Source organism: Etheostoma spectabile, chromosome 15 (assembly GCF_008692095.1).
Source record: "Etheostoma spectabile isolate EspeVRDwgs_2016 chromosome 15, UIUC_Espe_1.0, whole genome shotgun sequence".
Taxonomy (NCBI): domain Eukaryota; kingdom Metazoa; phylum Chordata; class Actinopteri; order Perciformes; family Percidae; genus Etheostoma; species Etheostoma spectabile.
The window spans coordinates 25,384,375-25,403,207 of record NC_045747.1 but is presented as its reverse complement, the minus strand read 5'-3'; the positions used below and the strand labels follow the sequence as shown (position 1 = coordinate 25,403,207).

Here is an 18,833-nt window from a genome sequence, read left to right as displayed (position 1 = left end):
ACCATGTTGACTGTCATTGGTTTCCATGTTAAGAAATATGACTGTTTTTATAAAAATGCATACATAAATTTTAACTTCCAGACAGGGCTTCCAGACGCACGCTCCGTCCTGGACAGTTTATCTGGTCGTGCAACATTCATCTGTAAAACAGAGACCATATAGCGTGTACCCATTGCAAAATCTGTGATTTGAAATATGTGAAAAAATGTAGTCTATAATAAAGGTCTTACCATCACTTGAAGAATCTGTCATGAACCTCCTTGGCGTCGGCGCTGCCTTTTTGGACACTTGCTTCATCTTCTGTCTGGATGCTGGTGTCCCTCAGCCGCCGACACCGGGCCACAGCTTTGGCGTAGGAATCTATGTTAGAGAACATTTGTGATCCAGTAGTGCAAAAAAAGAAGAAAGAAAAGCAGTTCCATACAGAGAAAATTATTTATTTACATATATATAGCAGCAATAGGTTACCTGTACACAGCCATATTTTTTTTAACTGGATATTTGGCCCAGCTGCTGTTGGGCAAATGGCACGCTGTGATTTGGAGCAGAGCGAGGTGACATGGAGCTCCTGTAGAGCATGAGCAGATAATCCATCTTCTCCTCAAATGTCTCCATCCGGATTCATCTGAAATAACAGATCATACAATTTGTACTGATTGCAAAAATATTAAAATGTATACAGTCAGTGTAAACATTGAACGTGACAAGATTTCTGCATTGTACCCCAGATACTTTGTAATGGGGAGACACAGCATCCACGAAATGCATAGTGTAAGCCAGTACTGCAGCTGTGTAAGCAACACCCTTACGTCCCTTGCTGTAGCCTTCACTCAGCTTGACGATAACTGGCTAAAGTGCGTTGCAAGATGGCTGCCTATCTACCTGGACTAAGGATTTTGATTATTTTTGGCTTTATTTATGTACTGTACTACACTAATTAAAAAAAGACCGAAACGGATATCTTATTTGTAACATAAACAAAGCATTTTAACCATGATTACACAAAACTTACAATGCAACAAAGCAGAAACGTCGTGCACAGCAGCAAACAAAGGGAAAGATTTAAGCAATCCATTTAAAGCCCAACTCTGGCCTCGCCCTTTTGAATGGGAGTGCTACTACGGGCCCTTCTATGATAGCATCAAAATCAACATTTTTAAAACACTAAGAAGGCTCGACACAACATGAACTTACTCCAAGTCTCACCTGGGGGGTCAACACCATAAACTCAGCATTGAGAACATGGTTTTTTGCACAAATAGTTTACTAAAAAGAAAAGACTTGGAGCAGCTCACTGCATGACTAGCATAGCACAATGGCGGACGACGTTGAAAAACTAACTAAAGTTAGTTGTTTACTTCAGCCAAACTTTTATTTTTGGTCAACCTACAAGAACCCCGGAATATAACAACCCATACGAGGGAAAGAGTTTAATGTTAAACCACAACCTCCCATTACAACACAACAACATCATTAAACGCAAGTATTTCGCTTACCTCTCCGTGAGCTGAGCCGCGTGGTCCGTCCTGTGGCTTTCTCTTCTTCTAACGGGGAATCGGTCTGCTCAGAGCAGCGGCCCCCTACTGGTGTGGGTTGTAACGGTTAGTTTTCAAACTGAATAAGAAGTGAATTATCTTAGTTGTGAAAATCGTCCCATTGATAGATTCCTCTTTAAGTTGTTTCACGAAGACAGTTAAAAAACCGAAGTCAAGCACAAAAGTACTATTTTAAGCTAAATTGATATCAGCCTTAAAAAAAATGTTATGCTTTCTTAAATTTTATAAGTCAAATCATTTTTGAGTGAATAAATCAAGTGACAAACCATGCTACTTTCTAACTCCGACAACCAAAACAACCAAACGGGAACGTTGTTTGAAGGTACGGCGCCCAAACCCCAGGGGAACGTTACCGTTGGTTGGTTTTTCTTAACGTTTAGAGAACGTTATAACCAGGAGGGAACGGTTCCCTAAACGTTAGCTTTTGGTTTGGTTCGAACGAACCTTTAGAGAACCAAAAACTAACGTTCCCTAACGTTCCCTAAACGTTCTGTGTTAGTGGGGTACTCAAACCAACACACACATACCTGAGGGGGAGAGGGAGAGATTAGCAAGACGGAACAGAAAGACAGGAATGAGTGAGGGAAAGGACATGAGAGTGATGATCTTTATCTCTAGCAGTAAGCTATATTGTAAGCAGATTTAATTACATCATTTTTTTCTTTACAATCAAAATGTATTAAAAGACAGTGTGGAAGGGGTTATCTGTAACAAAGAAAAGAATTATTACCAAAATCTGAACCCCACTTCTGCTTCACAGAGCTACATAGAGACTTTCAGCTCATTGTTTTGGTCATCAGGCCCGCGACTTTCCAGCCTGGCTCCGCCCTCCTACGTACTCCCGCTCAATTTTCATTTTCCTTCAGTGCCACATCTGGGTTTGCAGTATATTCTTGGGTTTTCTCCGGTCAAATTTTTACCGGTCCAATCAGCGAAGAGAGGCAGTGTCCGAGAACGATGACGTTGAGGTCGTGGAAGCCATTCGGCCAAATCTCCCCAAGTTCTCAAAGTAAAGAAAAGAGTTTTTTTTATTATAAATGTATTAATCCTTTTGGCAAAATGTCATATTCACAAATGTAAATTCAGTTCTAAAAAACCTACTTTTGTTCTTTTTTCCCATATAGTTGTACATTATATAAATCTGATTTTGGGCTCCCTTAACAAGAAGGCAGTTAAAACTGTCAGCATATGGTCCTCTTTCTAATGACCTTTAACCTTCCCCTGGCAAATTGTATTGTTTAGTTTATTATGTCTGTATTTTATACTTTTATATGTCATTAATGTTCTATAACGTTTTATATTTCTGCAATAAAGATGACAAAAAATAAATAAATAAATAAAAAATAAAAAATCTCCACAAGTTAAAGCCGGAGCAAGAGTTTTGTCGGTGGCCATGATGTTGTGGCCCTCGTCCCCTCGGAGTTCGGGAAAAGTTTGATTTTCCAGCACGTTCCGTTTAGTGGTGATGGCTAAGGCTAACGTTAGCAATGCTAAGTCAACGTCACGACCAAACGTTAGCGATTGGTTATGGCAGATCCAGAGTTGTTCTGGGCAAATCCAATAGTTTTAAACTTCAACAGAGTACCCGCCTTCAAGGAAGTCAACACTCGTCATCAGTGGACTCTGTAAATGAAAGGTGCAAGAGTCTAGTAGGACCAGTCTTGCAACTTTACTGTTCTGTTCAGACTCACCGTTCTCCTTGTGCCATTTCCAGACCCTGTTGCGCTAAAAGCTGCACATGGTTAGCCTCCGGGGCTCAACGCCCCAAAAAGATTTATATTGTCCCCAAAACACAATTTATTCATAAACTCCACCAATTAGTTTGTATTGCATAAACATAAGATTTATGGCAGAAAACCTGCTGCACGCTACCTGCTCTGCACCAAAGGTCATCTAGTGAACATAGTGGAGCACTTAGCGGCTTAGGAGCCAGATATTAGCAGCTGGTAAGGACCAAAACAGAGCTAAAAGAAAAGTAAACTTGGTATTTACATTTGCCAGGTGGACACAAACAGCCTCCAGATGAATGATGGTGCTCTGTATTTTCCAGATGTGTAATAAGCAACTGTTTGCTCACAATAGTATAATAATATAACTTAAAGGTGATTAAAGTTAATGTTATAACTTGTTTCCACTGTGCCCAAAGGGCAAATAAAATGATATAAATCAGTTATTGCAGGTTTAATAATTAACTGACATTAAGCTGTGTCAGCATTCATTGTTAGCCATACTTAATGTAACATGCATATTAAACCAGGACAAGTTCAGAAATAGTTGATATTTAACAGGTCCAGGCTAGGCCAGCTGCATCGAGATGGAGGGGTTGGACACAAAAACCACAACAAAATAAAGTTGGTATAAAACTTCTGTAAAACCATTTAGGCTTCACAGGGTATTAAATCATTTGATACAGGTGTTCACGGTATTGTGTCCACCCCTGTACTTCAATCAGGCGCGACCCTCAAGTTCCAATTCCACGTTGTGCAATCCATCTGAGATAAGCACCTTAACTTCACCCTGTTATCTTTCCATTTAGTAAATCATGAATAACTCGTTTCCCTTTGGTTCATTTATTTCACAATGTAAAGTGTGTAAAATTAATAATTGATATACTTTATCCTTTCGATTGATCCCCAGTGGGGTAATTACAATGTCCCCTCTGTTTATTAGAACACACTACACACAGGCCTGAAATACACACACACATGCCAAATGGAGAGATGTCAGAGGGAGTGGGATTGACCAGGTGCCCTGAGCAGGGGGGGGGGGCTCGGTCCCTTGCTCAAGAGCAAGTAATTTTTTTCTGCTATTTCATGCTGAATGACTAATTTTCAAGAAATTTATGAGCACAAATCTGGTAAACAGAAGATTTAAAGTGGTGATTTTGCATGATTCGTTGTGGAGAAACTCAGTTTTAGAGATCCAGTCGATTAAAACAACTAATAGATTAGAGTAAATTAAATAATATGTGTCAGTCTAGACAGAGAATATCACTAGGACAGCCCTAGTACAGACATATATACTGGTACTAAGCACTTGCACATACATACATACATGCATACATACTCCCATTTATATAACCTTACAGTCATTGTCACGTTTTGGATGTATGTATATATAACTGCATGAGTATGCATGTGAATACAAGTGCTTTGTAACACTATTTATAATCTATGTATGTGAAAGTTATCAATTTTGGCCTAGCGGCTTCTTATACAAGTTTAACATGTTCTTGTATGAAACCGTGCTGTCTCAGGGGAGGGTGGGTTTAAAGGCCCCCACTATTTAGATTTTTAAAAAAAAAAAAAAAAAACAAATTTAAATCAAAAAACAGGACGTAGTATTTACACAGCAAACGTTCCCCACATTCTTCCAGGCCACGGTGGAGAAAAACCTATTTAAAAACAGCCGCCCAAAAAACCCCAGCCCTCCTGGGGCAACAGGGACGAAAAAGAGAATCTAATCATGTAAATCGCAAGGGCCCCACCGTGACCAATGTTCAGGGCCCTTTTTTATGGACAGGGTTTTAGGGGAGGCACAGTTCTGCTGTGAAACATGAGGGGCCCCTAACCATTATCCCCTTGATTGAAATTAACTAAAACACTTTGTACCAAATACACAACAACCATTGGCCCAGAGGTGTCAGTAAAACTATTTAATGTTCCCAGGCTTTTTTTTAAAACTAGAACCCTTTTTCACTGGTTTCCCCCCAAGGGAAAAAAAAAAAAAAAAAAAAAAATTTTCAAGCTTTTATTTATAAAAAAAACTCATAAGTTTTCTCATTTAAACAGACTCCAGGGGGGGGGGGGGGGCTGTTAATTTAGATAAATATAAAACTTCCTTTTTTTAAATACCCTTTTTGTACATAGTTAAATTCTTCTTAGATCTTTAAATTTTGCTTACTACCCATTTAAAAGTTTTAATGTGTTTTTTTTTCCGATAAGGAAATTTGTCCCATGTATTTTAAAATTAAAAAGCTACACAAAATTATTCCAGGGATTACTTGATGAACCCCGGTAAATATGTATTTTTATCTTGTAAAACTTTAGCTCAAGTTTTAAAAAAACAAAGGTTTATTTGGAAATTGGTTTTAATTTAAGGGCCCTTAGCTCACCAGACTTAACCTTACAGTTCTTCGCCATTGTGGGGGGGCACAAAACTGACAGGGAAAACTATTACCCTCTCCCGTTGTAAAAACGAAAGGGTTTAAAGGGAAACTTCCTTTTTTCTACATGTTTTTAAAAACTGCAACACTGGCCCTTATAGTAATGAACTAACCCCCAAAAAGCGGGTTTTGCAGATTTTAAAATACTCTTTAATACTGTACAAGTGCCCTGGACAGTTTACTCAGCAAATAACTTTGTGAAAAATGAACCCCTGGGCCCGTACAGGTAGTACCCTGTTAATCTCTTGTAAAGACAGTATCCTAGTGATTTCAATTTTAAAATAAAAAGCAGCAAGTTTCTTTTTATGTTTTATTTTGAAAGATCATGCAGTGCACTTCCAAGTTAGGAGCTTAACATCACTTTCAATGATACACATGAAAAACCAATACATTTGTAATTACCTAGTACAAAACATAACTAAACATTACTGAGGAATGTAACAAATTAAATAGTATAATAGGAAAACAAGTGTGCAACACAACTACTGCTGCACTGCAGATCTTAAAAGGCTTGATAGAGGTTAAAGTTGTTTTGTAACCCTGTTGTGTAAATACAAAAAAAAAAAAATCTGGTTTATGTGTAGAACTTAAAACGAGACAAAAGCAATTATTTACTTTTTTCAAGTGTACGGTGCGTTTACTGAGAGAACTGAGGAGGCATGGGGTATGGCACCAGCGGTGGAGGATGCTGCTGCGGAGCCTGTGCCTGGGGGAAGGGGAATGGGGGGTGACTAGCGCCACTCTGCGCGCCACCCTTAGCAAGAGCAAACGGTTGGGCCTGGAAGTTCTGGCCTCCGAAGGCTCCAGGTTGGTTGTTAAAGTTGGACTGTCCATTACCATTGTAGCTGGCTCCGCTGAAGCCATTGCCACTGCTGTTATTACCCCCATAGCCTCCATTCTGTGAATTTGTGCCATACGTTTTACTTGGTCCGTTCTCAAACCCTCTACCATTATCCCGGTCCCTAAAACTGCCAAAATCACGCCTTCCAGAATACCTATCCCGACGGTCATCTCTGTAGTCACCACCTCTGCCTCCCCTTGAACGCCCTGGAAAGGAAAACATACTTAAGGACAAAAGACACTTTTTTTTTTTTTTAAGTTGAAGCAAAAAATGTTTGAGAAAGTTTAACTGTAAATTGTCTGAGATACAGAAGTTAATGATAACCCATCCCATTCTCAGAACAAATTTTTTTTAAAAAAGGAGGAGGAGCAGAAAAAGAGAAGCTGCAGTTTACTGCACAGTTTCTGTATCTCACCAATTGGATTTACCTCCTCTGTCTTCCGCCATTTGGAGGAGCTTGGGGTTGATTGCCTGGTTGGCCTCGCGGAGCACAGCGATGAGGTCACTGGCCTGCCTCATGTTGTTGGGAGTGAAGAAGGTGTAAGCTGTGCCTGTCTTTTGGCTACGAGCTGTTCTGCCAATGCGGTGGATATAGTCCTCAGAGTTGTTGGGGTAGTCAAAGTTGATGACAAATTTCACATCTTCCACATCTGTAAGATTGTGTTGCAGTGTGGCATAAAGGAAAAGGAAGGCAGCACACAAGACGTGCACCAGTGCCACCACAACAACCAGATCAAAAACAAAAAGTTAGTGCTGTCATGAGGTAGGAAGGGCTAGAAAATCCACAAAGCTGCAAAAGACGTAACTAAAGTATTTACTCCTTGGGGAGACTACGGTGGGAAAAGAGAAACGATGCACACTCCATTGGATTCCAATCCCAGTGGGATAAAATCCCCCCCCACCCCCTCCCTTGAACCACTGCCAAACCACCCTCAGAAAGAATGGATCAGAAGTCTTACCATCTTTTGGAGTATGCATTCACTAGTCCATTCCCATTGCAGCACACGCCCCATATATTGTCAAGTGACCCACAGGTGTTGCTATAAAGTAGGGCTGCTATGCCCTCTACTGCCTCCTAGTGTGCTTGAACTAGCACTTAACCAAGGTCCCTTTGTCACACCCTCACGAGATGCTGGCTATAAAGCTCAAACTGCAGTGTCTCTTGCCAAAACTGTAGATCTGAACCAATTTGCAGGATGCCTACAACAGTGCATCCCCACTCGCGACACAGCAAGATTTTTCCAGACCCAGTGTTCACTTGATCATAATGTCTCTCGTTGGCAGGTCTCGACATGACTTTGAAACGCAGGCGAGGGAGGAGTGTGGGCTTGGATTTTGTCCAAGTGTGTCCAGCTAGCATGTCCCACTGTCACCAAAAGCGCCAGTAGCCATGTCATTACAGAGGTGAAGGTATGACCGATCAGACAGACTGCTCTTCCGACAGAAGTTTAGGAACTGCAATGTTAACATTAACGCCACCCATGCTTTACAACGAGTCTACGCAACAGAAAGCACCTTCCAAATGACTCAAACAGCTTGCAATGCAGTGCCCAAACATACATGCAAGACAATAGGAGGCAGTGTAGCTGGGCTTTGAGCTGGGACAGTTACAGAGCCTGGGTGTGTGAAGCAGTCCAAACCATTGCCAGAGAACAGACGAGCATATGGGGGAGGAACTGTGGCCAGCCCTCAACTCGCCCCCCATTTTTAGGCAGGCCAGCGCACTATGCTGCACTTGGTTGGGCCTGGTCACCTCTGTATATCTGCACGACTGGGAGACCCGTGCCTCGCCAGTCAGGACACCTCCAAGAATCCTCCTTCCCCCTCTGGAGACCTGGGCTTGTCATGCCAAGGCCCTGCCATATAGACTGCTCCTTCAGGTCAGGGGAGAAACTCAGAAAGAAGCAGAAGAGTTAAAGAAAGCAAATACACTTTCTTTTGTAAAATACATAGAGTACAATAAAGTTCAGCAAAGATACTGACCTAGACCTCTGGAAGCAACATCAGTTGCAATGAGAATTGGAGCTTTTCCATATTTGAACTCTGAAAAATAAAAATCAGACATGATTAAACATTTCCTGTAAGTTCTACAATGATTAACTAGTGATTTGCTGGTAATGCAAGCTTACCATTGAGAACCCAGTCTCTTTCCTGCTGGCTTTTATCTCCATGGATTCCCATACCTGGCCACCTAACAGAATTGAAGGTTTTAAATGTTAATCAATGTTTGAATGTTCACACAAGTACTTGAGAACAGTGAGGTCAGTACAACTGAAGCAGCCAAACTGTAAATCACTCACAAAACACTTACCCATCCCTTCTCATCCTCCTGGTGAGATCATCACATCGCCTCTTTGTCTCTACAAAGATGATGGTCTTATTCTCCTTCTCACTCATGATTTCTTCAAGTAGACGGATAAGCCTAATAAAAAAAAAAAAATAAAAAAAAAACACTAAAATTGTAATTCTGTAAACAATGTATTACCGTTACATTAAACTTGTATGGCTTCAACAACACTGGCTGATTCTGCCATGGCACATCACTCACTTGTTTTCCTTCTCTGCATCATTGCAGACATCCACAATTTGCAGGATGTTGTGGTTGGCGCTGAGCTGGAGGGCCCCAATATTGATCTGCACGTACTCCTTCAGGAAGTCCTCTGCCAGCTGGCGAACCTCTTTGGGCCAAGTGGCACTCCACATCAGTGTCTGCCTGTCAGGCTGCAATAAACAGATCAGTTAGTAACACATTCCCTTAAGGTAATACACCTGTAATACAGTAAACTTCTGTATGCATTTATAGCTCTCTTCTCCCCCCCCCCCCCCAATCAAAAACATACCCTGATTTGGTCAACAATTTTTCGGATCTGTGGCTCAAAGCCCATGTCCAGCATTCGGTCTGCCTCATCCAGGACAAGATAAGTGCACCGACGGAGGTTTGTCTTTCCGGCCTCAAGGAAGTCAATGAGCCTTCCTGGAGTGGCGATGCAGATCTCGACACCTTTAACAGAATTAAATAATTGGTCATTGTGAGAACACTCAATACAATAACAGTTTGTATGAAATGGTTGTTTTGCAGTAACATGTTTGCCTAAATGCAATATAACCATTTAAACAATGAGAAAAAAAGTTATACCTCTTTCCAGGTCACGTATCTGGGGTCCCTTGGGAGCTCCTCCATATATACAGGTAGTCTTCAGGCGAGACGCTCTGCCATATTCTGCAGCCACCTGTTGCACCTGCTGTGCAAGCTCACGGGTCGGGGCTAGCACCAAGCACTGTCAAGAGGGAAAGTATGGCTTATCACGTCATTCAACATTAAAACAAAATGTCAAGAAAAACAATTTTCTGGCCATATTTAAACATCACACCACTCATCGCAGATCATATGCTCACTTAATAAATTAAAACTTTCACAAGTATTAAAGATGAAAATCACATAAACTGTTGTGACTACTTACTATAGGGCCATCGCCACGCTCCAGGAAAGGCTGGTGGTTGATGTGCACAATTGCAGGCAACAAATACTGCAGAGTAGACATCCAACAGTCACTTACATGGTATATATAGACCAGAGTAACTCAGTATTAGTTCTAAGTCATAACTAATGTGTCCGAGAACATTTAACTTACAGAAAGCGTCTTGCCAGAACCAGTCTGTGCAATGCCGACCATATCCTGGCCACTGAGAGCCAGAGGCCAGCCTTGGGCCTGGATGGGTGTTGGTTCAGTCCAGTTCTGTTTGTTGATCACATCCATCACATAAGCTGCAGAAAAGAGGACCGCAATTAATTAGATGTACTAAACTCCCTTTGTGATACAGTTAACCAATTTAAATAAAAATAAATAAATACTTACATGGAAAGCTGGCCTCATGGAACTTTGCAATTGGATTTGGGCAGCTTCTCCCTTTAACTGTGATTGTTTTGGTTCTTCTGTACATTTCAACTTCTTGCTGCAAGATAATGAAACAAGTTCATTGGTTATGATCGATTGCATAACTGCAACACGTGCAGAAAGGAGCACATGTGTGGGCAGCGTTACGTAAGATTTCAAAGACCATGCTGGCTATCGTTACATACCGGAGACCTCCTAGTAACATCGGGATGTTCTTGGTAGAAGTTTTTCTCAAACTTTGGGAGCTCATCCAGGTTCCATTGTTTCTTCCGCAGCCTTTCACCTGGATTGCCGAACTTTCCTCCACCTCCTCCGCCACCACCACGGTTGCCACCAAAGCGAGGAGGACCACCGCCATATCTGCAAATACAGCAACAGTTACATTCAGTCGCGATTTAAGAAGTGTGGCTGGGACGGTCAAGTAATAACGATGGTAGAAATAGCGACTAACAACGAACATAAATCCCATCTTAACTGCGTCATTCTATGAAATAATAAAGCTGCCATATACTTTCCAACCAGCAGAGGAACAATGGAAAAAAAGCCGACATTTTGTATCCGCATTCATGCTGCCACATGGCGAAAAGCCGACTAGCCAGCTATAGCAATAACGGTACATGTGAGCGAGTAACTATCGTGAACTGAAAGTATTGCGAGTATTAGTACATGTATAGCTAAGTTACATCCACAGACAATATTGTGAATAAGAGTCTCCTGCGGCGGTGAAATGTTTCGTCGAGTGAAGGCCTTAAACCTCGTTGTTTCCTGTGGCTTGCGCCCGTTATTCGACGCAGCGGCAGCGCGCTGAACCCAAGCAGTTCAAACCGTGTTTGGGCTGAAAGGCCTACAAGCTAATGTCAAGCTAACGTTACCCTGAAGCTAACGGAAAAAGACGCTGTGCCGGCAGGGACACGAGGCCAAACCAGGCCTTGTGCCAAGACAACGGGCCCCGTTCAGACCGGGCCTAGTGTAGCTAAATAAAACCAGCCAACTGCCTAATTTCAAAATTGGTAACGTTGGGTTTTCGGTTAAAATGCGTAAATAAGGACGATTTCTTAACCTACGTCCCTAGAATTTATCACAATTTAGTCAACTGTTAAACGGTTCAAGACTGTCGGCCATTTCTATGAATCACACAAACTCGTATAAAGCCTAATGAAACTTACCCTCTGTCTCTATCTCTGTCTCGGCCGCGGTCTCTGTCGGAATATCCAGGCATTTTGTAAACAACTTGTATAAATAAAAAAGATAAATACCCTTCACTGTGGTTTTACCACCGACTAAAAAACCTGACCTGCAGTAGCGGTGAAATGCCGGTAATGTGGAATCAAGGCCCGGTTTATATTGTAAGAGGAAGTTCCCTTCCTATGTATTAATCCGCCCTTCGGTTAACTTCAGTCTCTACCGACTGGCAACATAGACCCGATGATGAACAGTGAAACTGGGTTTTAAAATCAATATAACGCTTAATGGAAATAGTACATGATGTATATGTAGTATTTCAATCAACCTTCCACTGAATATATTTTATAAGGCAAGTTAGCCAAGCAGAATAACTTAAATGAGGTTTTGTTTTTTTAAAAATTGCACACAAACACCGTTTATGTAACGTTAGAGGCTGAATACAAAACTCTGACCCTATGTTGTGTATTTTCTCTTATATTTATTTATATTTCCCGGTGTGTCCCTTTTGATACATTGTGTTAAATAATTCAAACAGATGTTGGCGGATGGGTATGTACGAGTAAGAAACTGGTAGTCCGGCTATGACAACGCTTCCGATGTACGGTAAGTGACGTCATCAGGTCCAACCCAAAAATGAAAGAGACGAGTTTTCTCTCTCTCTCTCTCTCTCTCTGTCTCATTTTTCATTTAGACCCGTGTAATTAATTTTCACTCAGCTTCTGTTGGAATATGTAGACCAGGAAATGTTATTACAATTTTTGGTACTAAACTGCTACGTCCATAGTTTGGGTGAGGTCATGTAGCCTGTAAACTTAAAGGTGGACCAAAAAAATGATGACTTGTTGTCTTAGATGATGCTCAATCCATTCCCTCTTTCCCGGCCCCCCTCTGAACCCTCTGCCAGACATTTTTATCCAGAGAGATAAGAGTGAGTACACAGTGGGACATCAGAGACATAAGACATTCAGATGTAACGCATGATCTTCGCATCCCCTACATTTGACATTTATTCTCAGCCAATAGGATACCAACAGGCCCCTGATAAATTGATCTAATATAAATAATTGCTATGCAAAAGGACCATTTAAACAACATCTTTGTTGTAAATGACATAACAAGTATTCAGGTGAAAAAGCTTTTATGACATTTGAAACAACCATTCAAACAGGAAGGACAGGACATATATGTGTACAAGGCCTTACATTGTTAGACAAAGGCAAGTTTAATTAGAACTAATTACACACAAAAATAAAATACTCTTACAAAATGATAGTGTTAACATACATCAAATTGCATCAGTCAGCTATGAGAGATATAGTCCTGCTAGTGGATCATGCGATTAAAAAAAGAAAGACAAAAAAAAAAAAAAAAAAAAGAGCGGCATCTCAACTTTGACTCGTTTCATAAAAAAGTTCTTCAATGAGAGGCAGCTACAGGGCGATGCTGAGCGGTGTAGTGTAGGAGCAGGCGGTAGGGCCATCAGCTTGTGCACTGGACTTAAAAGGCGAATGGATATCTGTTCGAGAAGTCACCATTAAATACACAAGGCAACCTCATTCCGTTTGTGTGCAATTCCTCTTTTCATTTCTCTACTTAAGTTAAAGATAAATTACAGGTCGTTTGATCCACACATATGAACAATATCTTATTACTGTACAAAGCACCATCTGAGGACACTTCACCTTGCATACACTTCTCCACTTAAAAGAATGAAAATTCAGTTCAGTTCGGGGCTTTTTTGTAGTGTATGTGAGAACAGTCCACGGTCATAGAGATTACTAGACAGGCAGCATCTGTTGAAAACATTCAAGGATTTCATTTTTAATAGTAGAAAACAACCCCCCCCCCCCTTTCTCTAAATAAAAGCATCACTGATAGGACTGTGCATCAGGCTACAACAGGATTCATCTCATTCAGTTCCCTTTCAATGAAAAGCACACATGGACACATGCAACAATTGATGTATGTCAATGGTCTGCTGCGTGCAAAACAATTCAAACAAAGACTTTTTTTTTTAGTCCCTTACACATTCAGGAAATCAAGACAAATGGTCAGAATGGGTTTCTCTTCGGTCGTAAAATCAAGGAAGTTACAAACTACACACATCTCCTGAGACTGTGGCTGGCTAGAGCTCTTGATTACTTGGAAATATTTTGTTGCCACAAACAGGTATGAGCATGAGTAGCAGTAACCTTAAGCAGTAGTATGTCAATGGGTAATGTTGCCAAAACAAAAGACATGTGGAGCTATTTAGCACCCCATGGCTAGCAGGTAGTAGAGGTTTTTCTTTCTGCCCCCCCCCCCCCCTCCCCCTAACAATAACAACGTAGAGGCAGCTCAAATAAGAAAATAATGGACTTTGGACTCTTCTGAACCGAATACCATCTGAAATGAATGCTAGGTGTCATGCCAGTGACATTAATGTAGCCGAGCAACAAATGACGGAAGAGTTAAAAACAGTAGTGAAACATCACACCACCATGTGTAGCGCCAGAATGAAATCAGTAGATTTTAAAGGGTCCGCTCAAGACTAGGCATGGGCCGGAATAAGATTCTGACGGTATGATAACCTAATTACAGCTTTGTACAGCCCCCCCCCCCCCCCCACTGAACACAATGTATTTTATTTTTTAAAACACACTGCAAACTGGCAGGGAGATGGATTTCAAGACTGCACTTTCGGTCCTTGACGACTCATAAAGAACAGCTGATACCTTAGGAACGGTATGACGGGACATTTTAGTGGTGTTGAAACTGGGACTTTTAACCTTTTTAACCGTGGTTGACCTTGAAACCGGTGACCGGCCCATGTCTACTCAAGATTAGCAAAGATTCATTCGTTCAAAAAATGATTAATTGCACTCTGAGGACATTTGTGTGTTTTAGATTGGTTTTGCTCTGTAAGACATACCTCTCGTTGTACAGTGTGAGAGAGGTCATGTCAAGAAATACACCACAGCATTTTAAAGTGAAATTCACTCAAGCTTAATTCTGTTTTCACAAATTATCTTCCATAATTGAAACACTTAACATTTAGAGATCTTAGTTTTCTGAAAAAAAAAATGGACAGGGGTTTTTGAAAGATATCAGCAATAAATTATATATATTATCTAGAATTGTATTGTTTCTTCTCAATTTTCCCTGTTTTATAAAAAACGACACATTTCAAGCTATTCATTCACGTATGCATCTTCAAAGATAACTAGCTGTCAAACATGTGAAATATGTTTGGGGAATGCAGCGCTACTTCTCGGGCGGCGACTCAGGAGCAGAAGTCCCTGTCCCAGTCTTTGGAGAGGGTTGTAAACAGTCGGGTTCTGCCTAATTCAGTCTCTAGTCTTGCCTTCTCATCCCTGTTTTCCAGCCTTGGTATTACTGATAGCCCCAATGTGATCACTCTGAGGCCCCAAACAGCACAAGTCATGCACACTGCATTCAAATTTAGTGTTTCTAAGTGGTTGTGGGAACCATTAATCATAAACCCTGTGCTCTAGCAAACAAACCAGTCGTGTTAATGTCGTTTCAGAGTGGACTGACCTTGTGTTCTGCTTGGTAAGATGGAGCATTGCTACATTGAATACAGTCTTTTTTTTTTTTAAATGCTAAAATGAACTTAGAAAAAAAAAAAAAAAAAAGGGAAGAGCCTGCAACTTTTGCAGGTTCCACGAGTTAGTAAATAGTCTGAGTTATTAGCAGCTGGAGAGATCCTTTTCAATGATAAAAAAGACACAAAGGAAGGCTGCAGGGTCTTAAAAAATACCCAGAGTCAGATGACATTTTCTTGATCTTCTTAGTCCAGCCTCCATTAGCTTGGCCACACGATCCCGGGAAGTATAGGCGGCCCTGGGCGAAGCAACCGTGGATGACCCCCGTGTTGAGTGGATTATGGCCCAAAACCGTGTTATTTCGGGTTTTTGCGGAGCCTGCCGAATCGTACTCATCCCAGCAACCGCCGCTCCTCAAGGGCTGAGCAATTTGCGTACAGTTTGATAGTGCTCGGGGGAATGTAAAAACCCGTTAAAAAACGGGGAAAAAACCCCGGGAAACAGTTTTAAATATAAAATCCTGCCTGCACAACCCGGTAAAAAACCCTACTATTTGATCAAAAAAAAAAGGTGGGTCCCAAAATTCAAATTTTTCAGGCACGCCTTTTCCCGGGCCTTTTTTTATTTTGGACTAAAAAAATCCTCCTTTAAAATACCCTTTTTTCCTACCTTTCCCCATTTACATAAGGACAAAGCCTTCAGTAACCCAAATAAGCCCCACAAACAAACCGACCCTCTCCCCGTTTTTTGTGTGCTAGTGTATTTTCTTGGTCTTGGTTTTTTGTAAAATAAATTTCTAAAAAAAAGCATTATGCCCCGTGTGTTTAAATATATTTTTTTTTACTCTTTATGACGCTTTTTGACTGAGCGACTTAATCAGGACGACTCCGTCCGGGAAAATAGGGTAAGAATTTTTGGCCTTCAGGTTTAGTCTATTTTTCATTTTATCAAAATGTTTTAGTCTACAAAAGTCATTGCTTTTACAAATGTTTTCTCTTTGTTTTATAAATTATAGAAAATTTTCTACCCCGCCCAAAACCAAATACCTTTGTAATTTTAGTAAACTTTTTCACATTGGTCTATGTACTTATCTGATGAAAAACCCTTTTTTTTACATTTTTAAACTAAATTTTAGTCTCGCCTTTTTCCGCCAACGATACCGCATGTTGATATTGTCACAGTTGGCGTTTATTGATGTCTCGTCGTCTCAGTCATGGTTCTTTGTTGACAGAATTAACAGTGGTCTAGAGGCTGGCACAATTCAAACATCTAAGAGAACAAGGTTTTTTCCCCGGGGTGGGTTTGGGCAGGGTTTTGGTGCTGGGATCAATTGGGGGTAAGAGCCCCCGGCCGCACCCTTACAAAAAACCCCTACTTTTTTAAGACTTTGACTTTCCCGGGGTCCAGATCATATACAATTTTCAATTGCTTAGGTTGTATTGTTTTTTTGGGATCTAAAAAAAAATCAAATAAAACAATAAATGCTCCAAAAATAGATTGGGGAAAATGCCACAATTTTCCCATGCCCCATGTTAAGCGGAGACACTCCAGGTGAATGGGGAAAATATTTTTAATTAACAGATATCGCCATGAAACTTCCCCAGTTGATTTTATTTTTTACATTAACGCAATCTTTTTTGTCTTACAAGATTTCAGAACTTTTATGTTTCATTTTACAAATGAGGCATTATCTAACTAAATATGTGTTGTAGAGGAGACTTTTGGGAGTAATAAATATTTGTCAGATTTTCTGTTGCCATTTGTGGGAGATTTACCCCTTTTTTTCTCACAAGATGCCTTGTACTAGAACACTGTTATATATAAAGGTGTGTAAGGGCGTCGTCTGCCTGTGGATCACGGTGTACTTGTCATGCCTGGGTGCTCCGTCTCTGGGCAGCAACATCTGCCAGGACGGACCCATTGAACCGCTACGCTACACGCAACCTCAGGGTTTTATCTCGGGTCAGACAAACCCAGAGACGCAGAGAAGATAAGTATCCCAAACACACAGCCTGGACTGTGTTGACAGGAGAAGCGGCAGCGCGGAAGTGAATTTTCGTAGGAGAAACTGAATTCCGTATTTCCTGTTGCTTCATTTCCATCCCGACAGACAGATGAGATGAGCCCCAGATTGCCTGGAGCCCCACAGAGGAGGTCTGCAGCCAGACCCTATTGGGTTGACGGAGCGTGTGAATGTAGAGCAATCTGTGTGCACGACAAAGGAACAGCAAGGACCGTCACACCTTGTGTACAACATAGATCTGACATCACATTAACATTCATTTTTTTACCTCTGAGTGCTCACTCTGGTCTCCATCTCACAAAGAAGGCAATTCACACCAAGCTTTTCCAGGAGCGGTTTCATACTTAGGACTTTCTTGCATTTCTTGCATAACAATGCAACCATTTACATAGCACAGAGTTTCCCCTGACACTGCAAGATTTAGGTGCAGCACCCTGGTTGCTTTGGGCAGCACCTAACCCGAATGAACGTAACTACAGTAATAGACTTTTCCCAGCTCTGATTGTTGTTGGAATTCTTTGAAAGTTTTGTTTTGTTAGTTGTTGATTATCTGCTCTAATTTCTTTTAATGTTTTAGACAAAGACATGGTGATAATAACGGTCCAAATGATGTTAAAAAGAGCCACCAAAACTACCACAAAGGGATACAAACGGACAACAAAGAGATGCAAAATCCCACAAAGAGACAAAATGTATGGGGAAATGCTTTTTTTTTTTTTTTTTTAAATTGCGGAAGGACGCCTTAACCCCTCGCCAAATACCTGTACCTAAGTCTTCCACAAACTGAGGTAAAACACTGCATAACATAACAACATGTATATATGTTTACATGTCTTACTACTTTGTAATCTGCAAGTACCTTGATCATTTCAAGTGTTGTCAATTGAAAAAAAAAAAGGTTATTCCTGTCTTCATCCTGGGTGTTTTTTTTTACCTTGGAGGGCCTTGAATCCTTGCAGGGGAACTCTGGAGGAGCCGGTGACAAACTGCAGCAGCCGGGCTCTGCGCTCCTCATCGAAGGACTCCACAGCTTTCCAGAACCATTTGACAATGTTGCTTTCAGGAGTGCAGTGTTTGAGCCGCGTGTTGGACTTCCAATCGTTGATGTCAATTTTACCCAGGCCACATACAATCAGCTGCAGGAGGAGAGCAGTAGACAGGTTTTTATATTTTAATATTTCATATTTTAGAAGAGTCGTTAAATCGTTTCAACATGTCGAACTAAATGTGCTTGGAGGGAAATCTAGATGTGTCAGTACAGTAATATGTGTGTCACGATTCTCCAAATCTACAATTGCCCCCTCCCCCAAAAGGAGGTTTTAGCCAGCCCCAAAGGGAACTCACCAGCACCAAAATGCTAAGAACTGGGAATACAAATAGCAAGCATAATGGACATTTTTGTTAATTCAATTGTTAGAAATAACAGGAAAATGCATAGGTTTGCGTCAATAACAAATATACCACCGCCCCCCCGCGCCCCAATTGGAAGCCAGGAAAAGCCCGTTGTCTCTGTTGTTTTTTCCTGACGTGCGCTAATATGCATGTGGAAAGAGAAAAAAAAATACTGGGGGAATTGCTGATCCTGCTTTTGATTTAGATATTTGAAATCGAGAGCTCATTTT

The 18,833-nt window shown here is 41.0% G+C and overlaps 2 protein-coding genes and 1 long non-coding RNA gene across 5 annotated transcripts in view; 1 reads left to right on the top strand and 2 right to left on the bottom strand.

Annotated features, from left to right (window-relative positions):
* The window catches only part of LOC116702410 (uncharacterized), a 295,446-nt gene that overhangs the window by 261,901 nt on the left and 14,712 nt on the right, over positions 1–18,833 (top strand). The window lies entirely within an intron of this gene.
* Positions 6,022–11,876, bottom strand: ddx5 (DEAD (Asp-Glu-Ala-Asp) box helicase 5). 2 transcript variants are annotated; one of them, XM_032536552.1, is made up of 13 exons: positions 11,625–11,876; positions 10,644–10,818; positions 10,420–10,516; positions 10,195–10,328; positions 10,024–10,089; positions 9,699–9,840; positions 9,403–9,563; positions 9,111–9,283; positions 8,874–8,984; positions 8,692–8,753; positions 8,546–8,605; positions 6,991–7,212; positions 6,022–6,768 (listed from the first exon to the last, which is right to left on the bottom strand). In XM_032536552.1, the coding sequence occupies exons 1-13, from the start codon at positions 11,675–11,677 to the stop codon at positions 6,359–6,361; spliced, it is 1,866 nt and encodes a 621-aa protein (XP_032392443.1). In that variant the 5' UTR covers positions 11,678–11,876; the 3' UTR covers positions 6,022–6,358. The 2 variants fall into 2 exon arrangements, with proteins under 2 accessions (XP_032392443.1, XP_032392444.1); XM_032536553.1 differs by having other exon boundaries at positions 6,537–6,768; positions 6,978–7,212.
* LOC116702370 (E3 ubiquitin-protein ligase SMURF2) overlaps positions 17,754–18,833 on the bottom strand; it is a 64,110-nt gene continuing 63,030 nt past the window's right edge. For both annotated transcript variants that reach the window (XM_032536548.1, XM_032536549.1), the window contains exon 17: positions 17,754–18,347. In XM_032536548.1, coding sequence (XP_032392439.1) covers positions 18,123–18,347 — 225 coding nt within the window. In that variant the 3' untranslated portion in view covers positions 17,754–18,122. The remainder of the gene's footprint in view (positions 18,348–18,833) is intronic.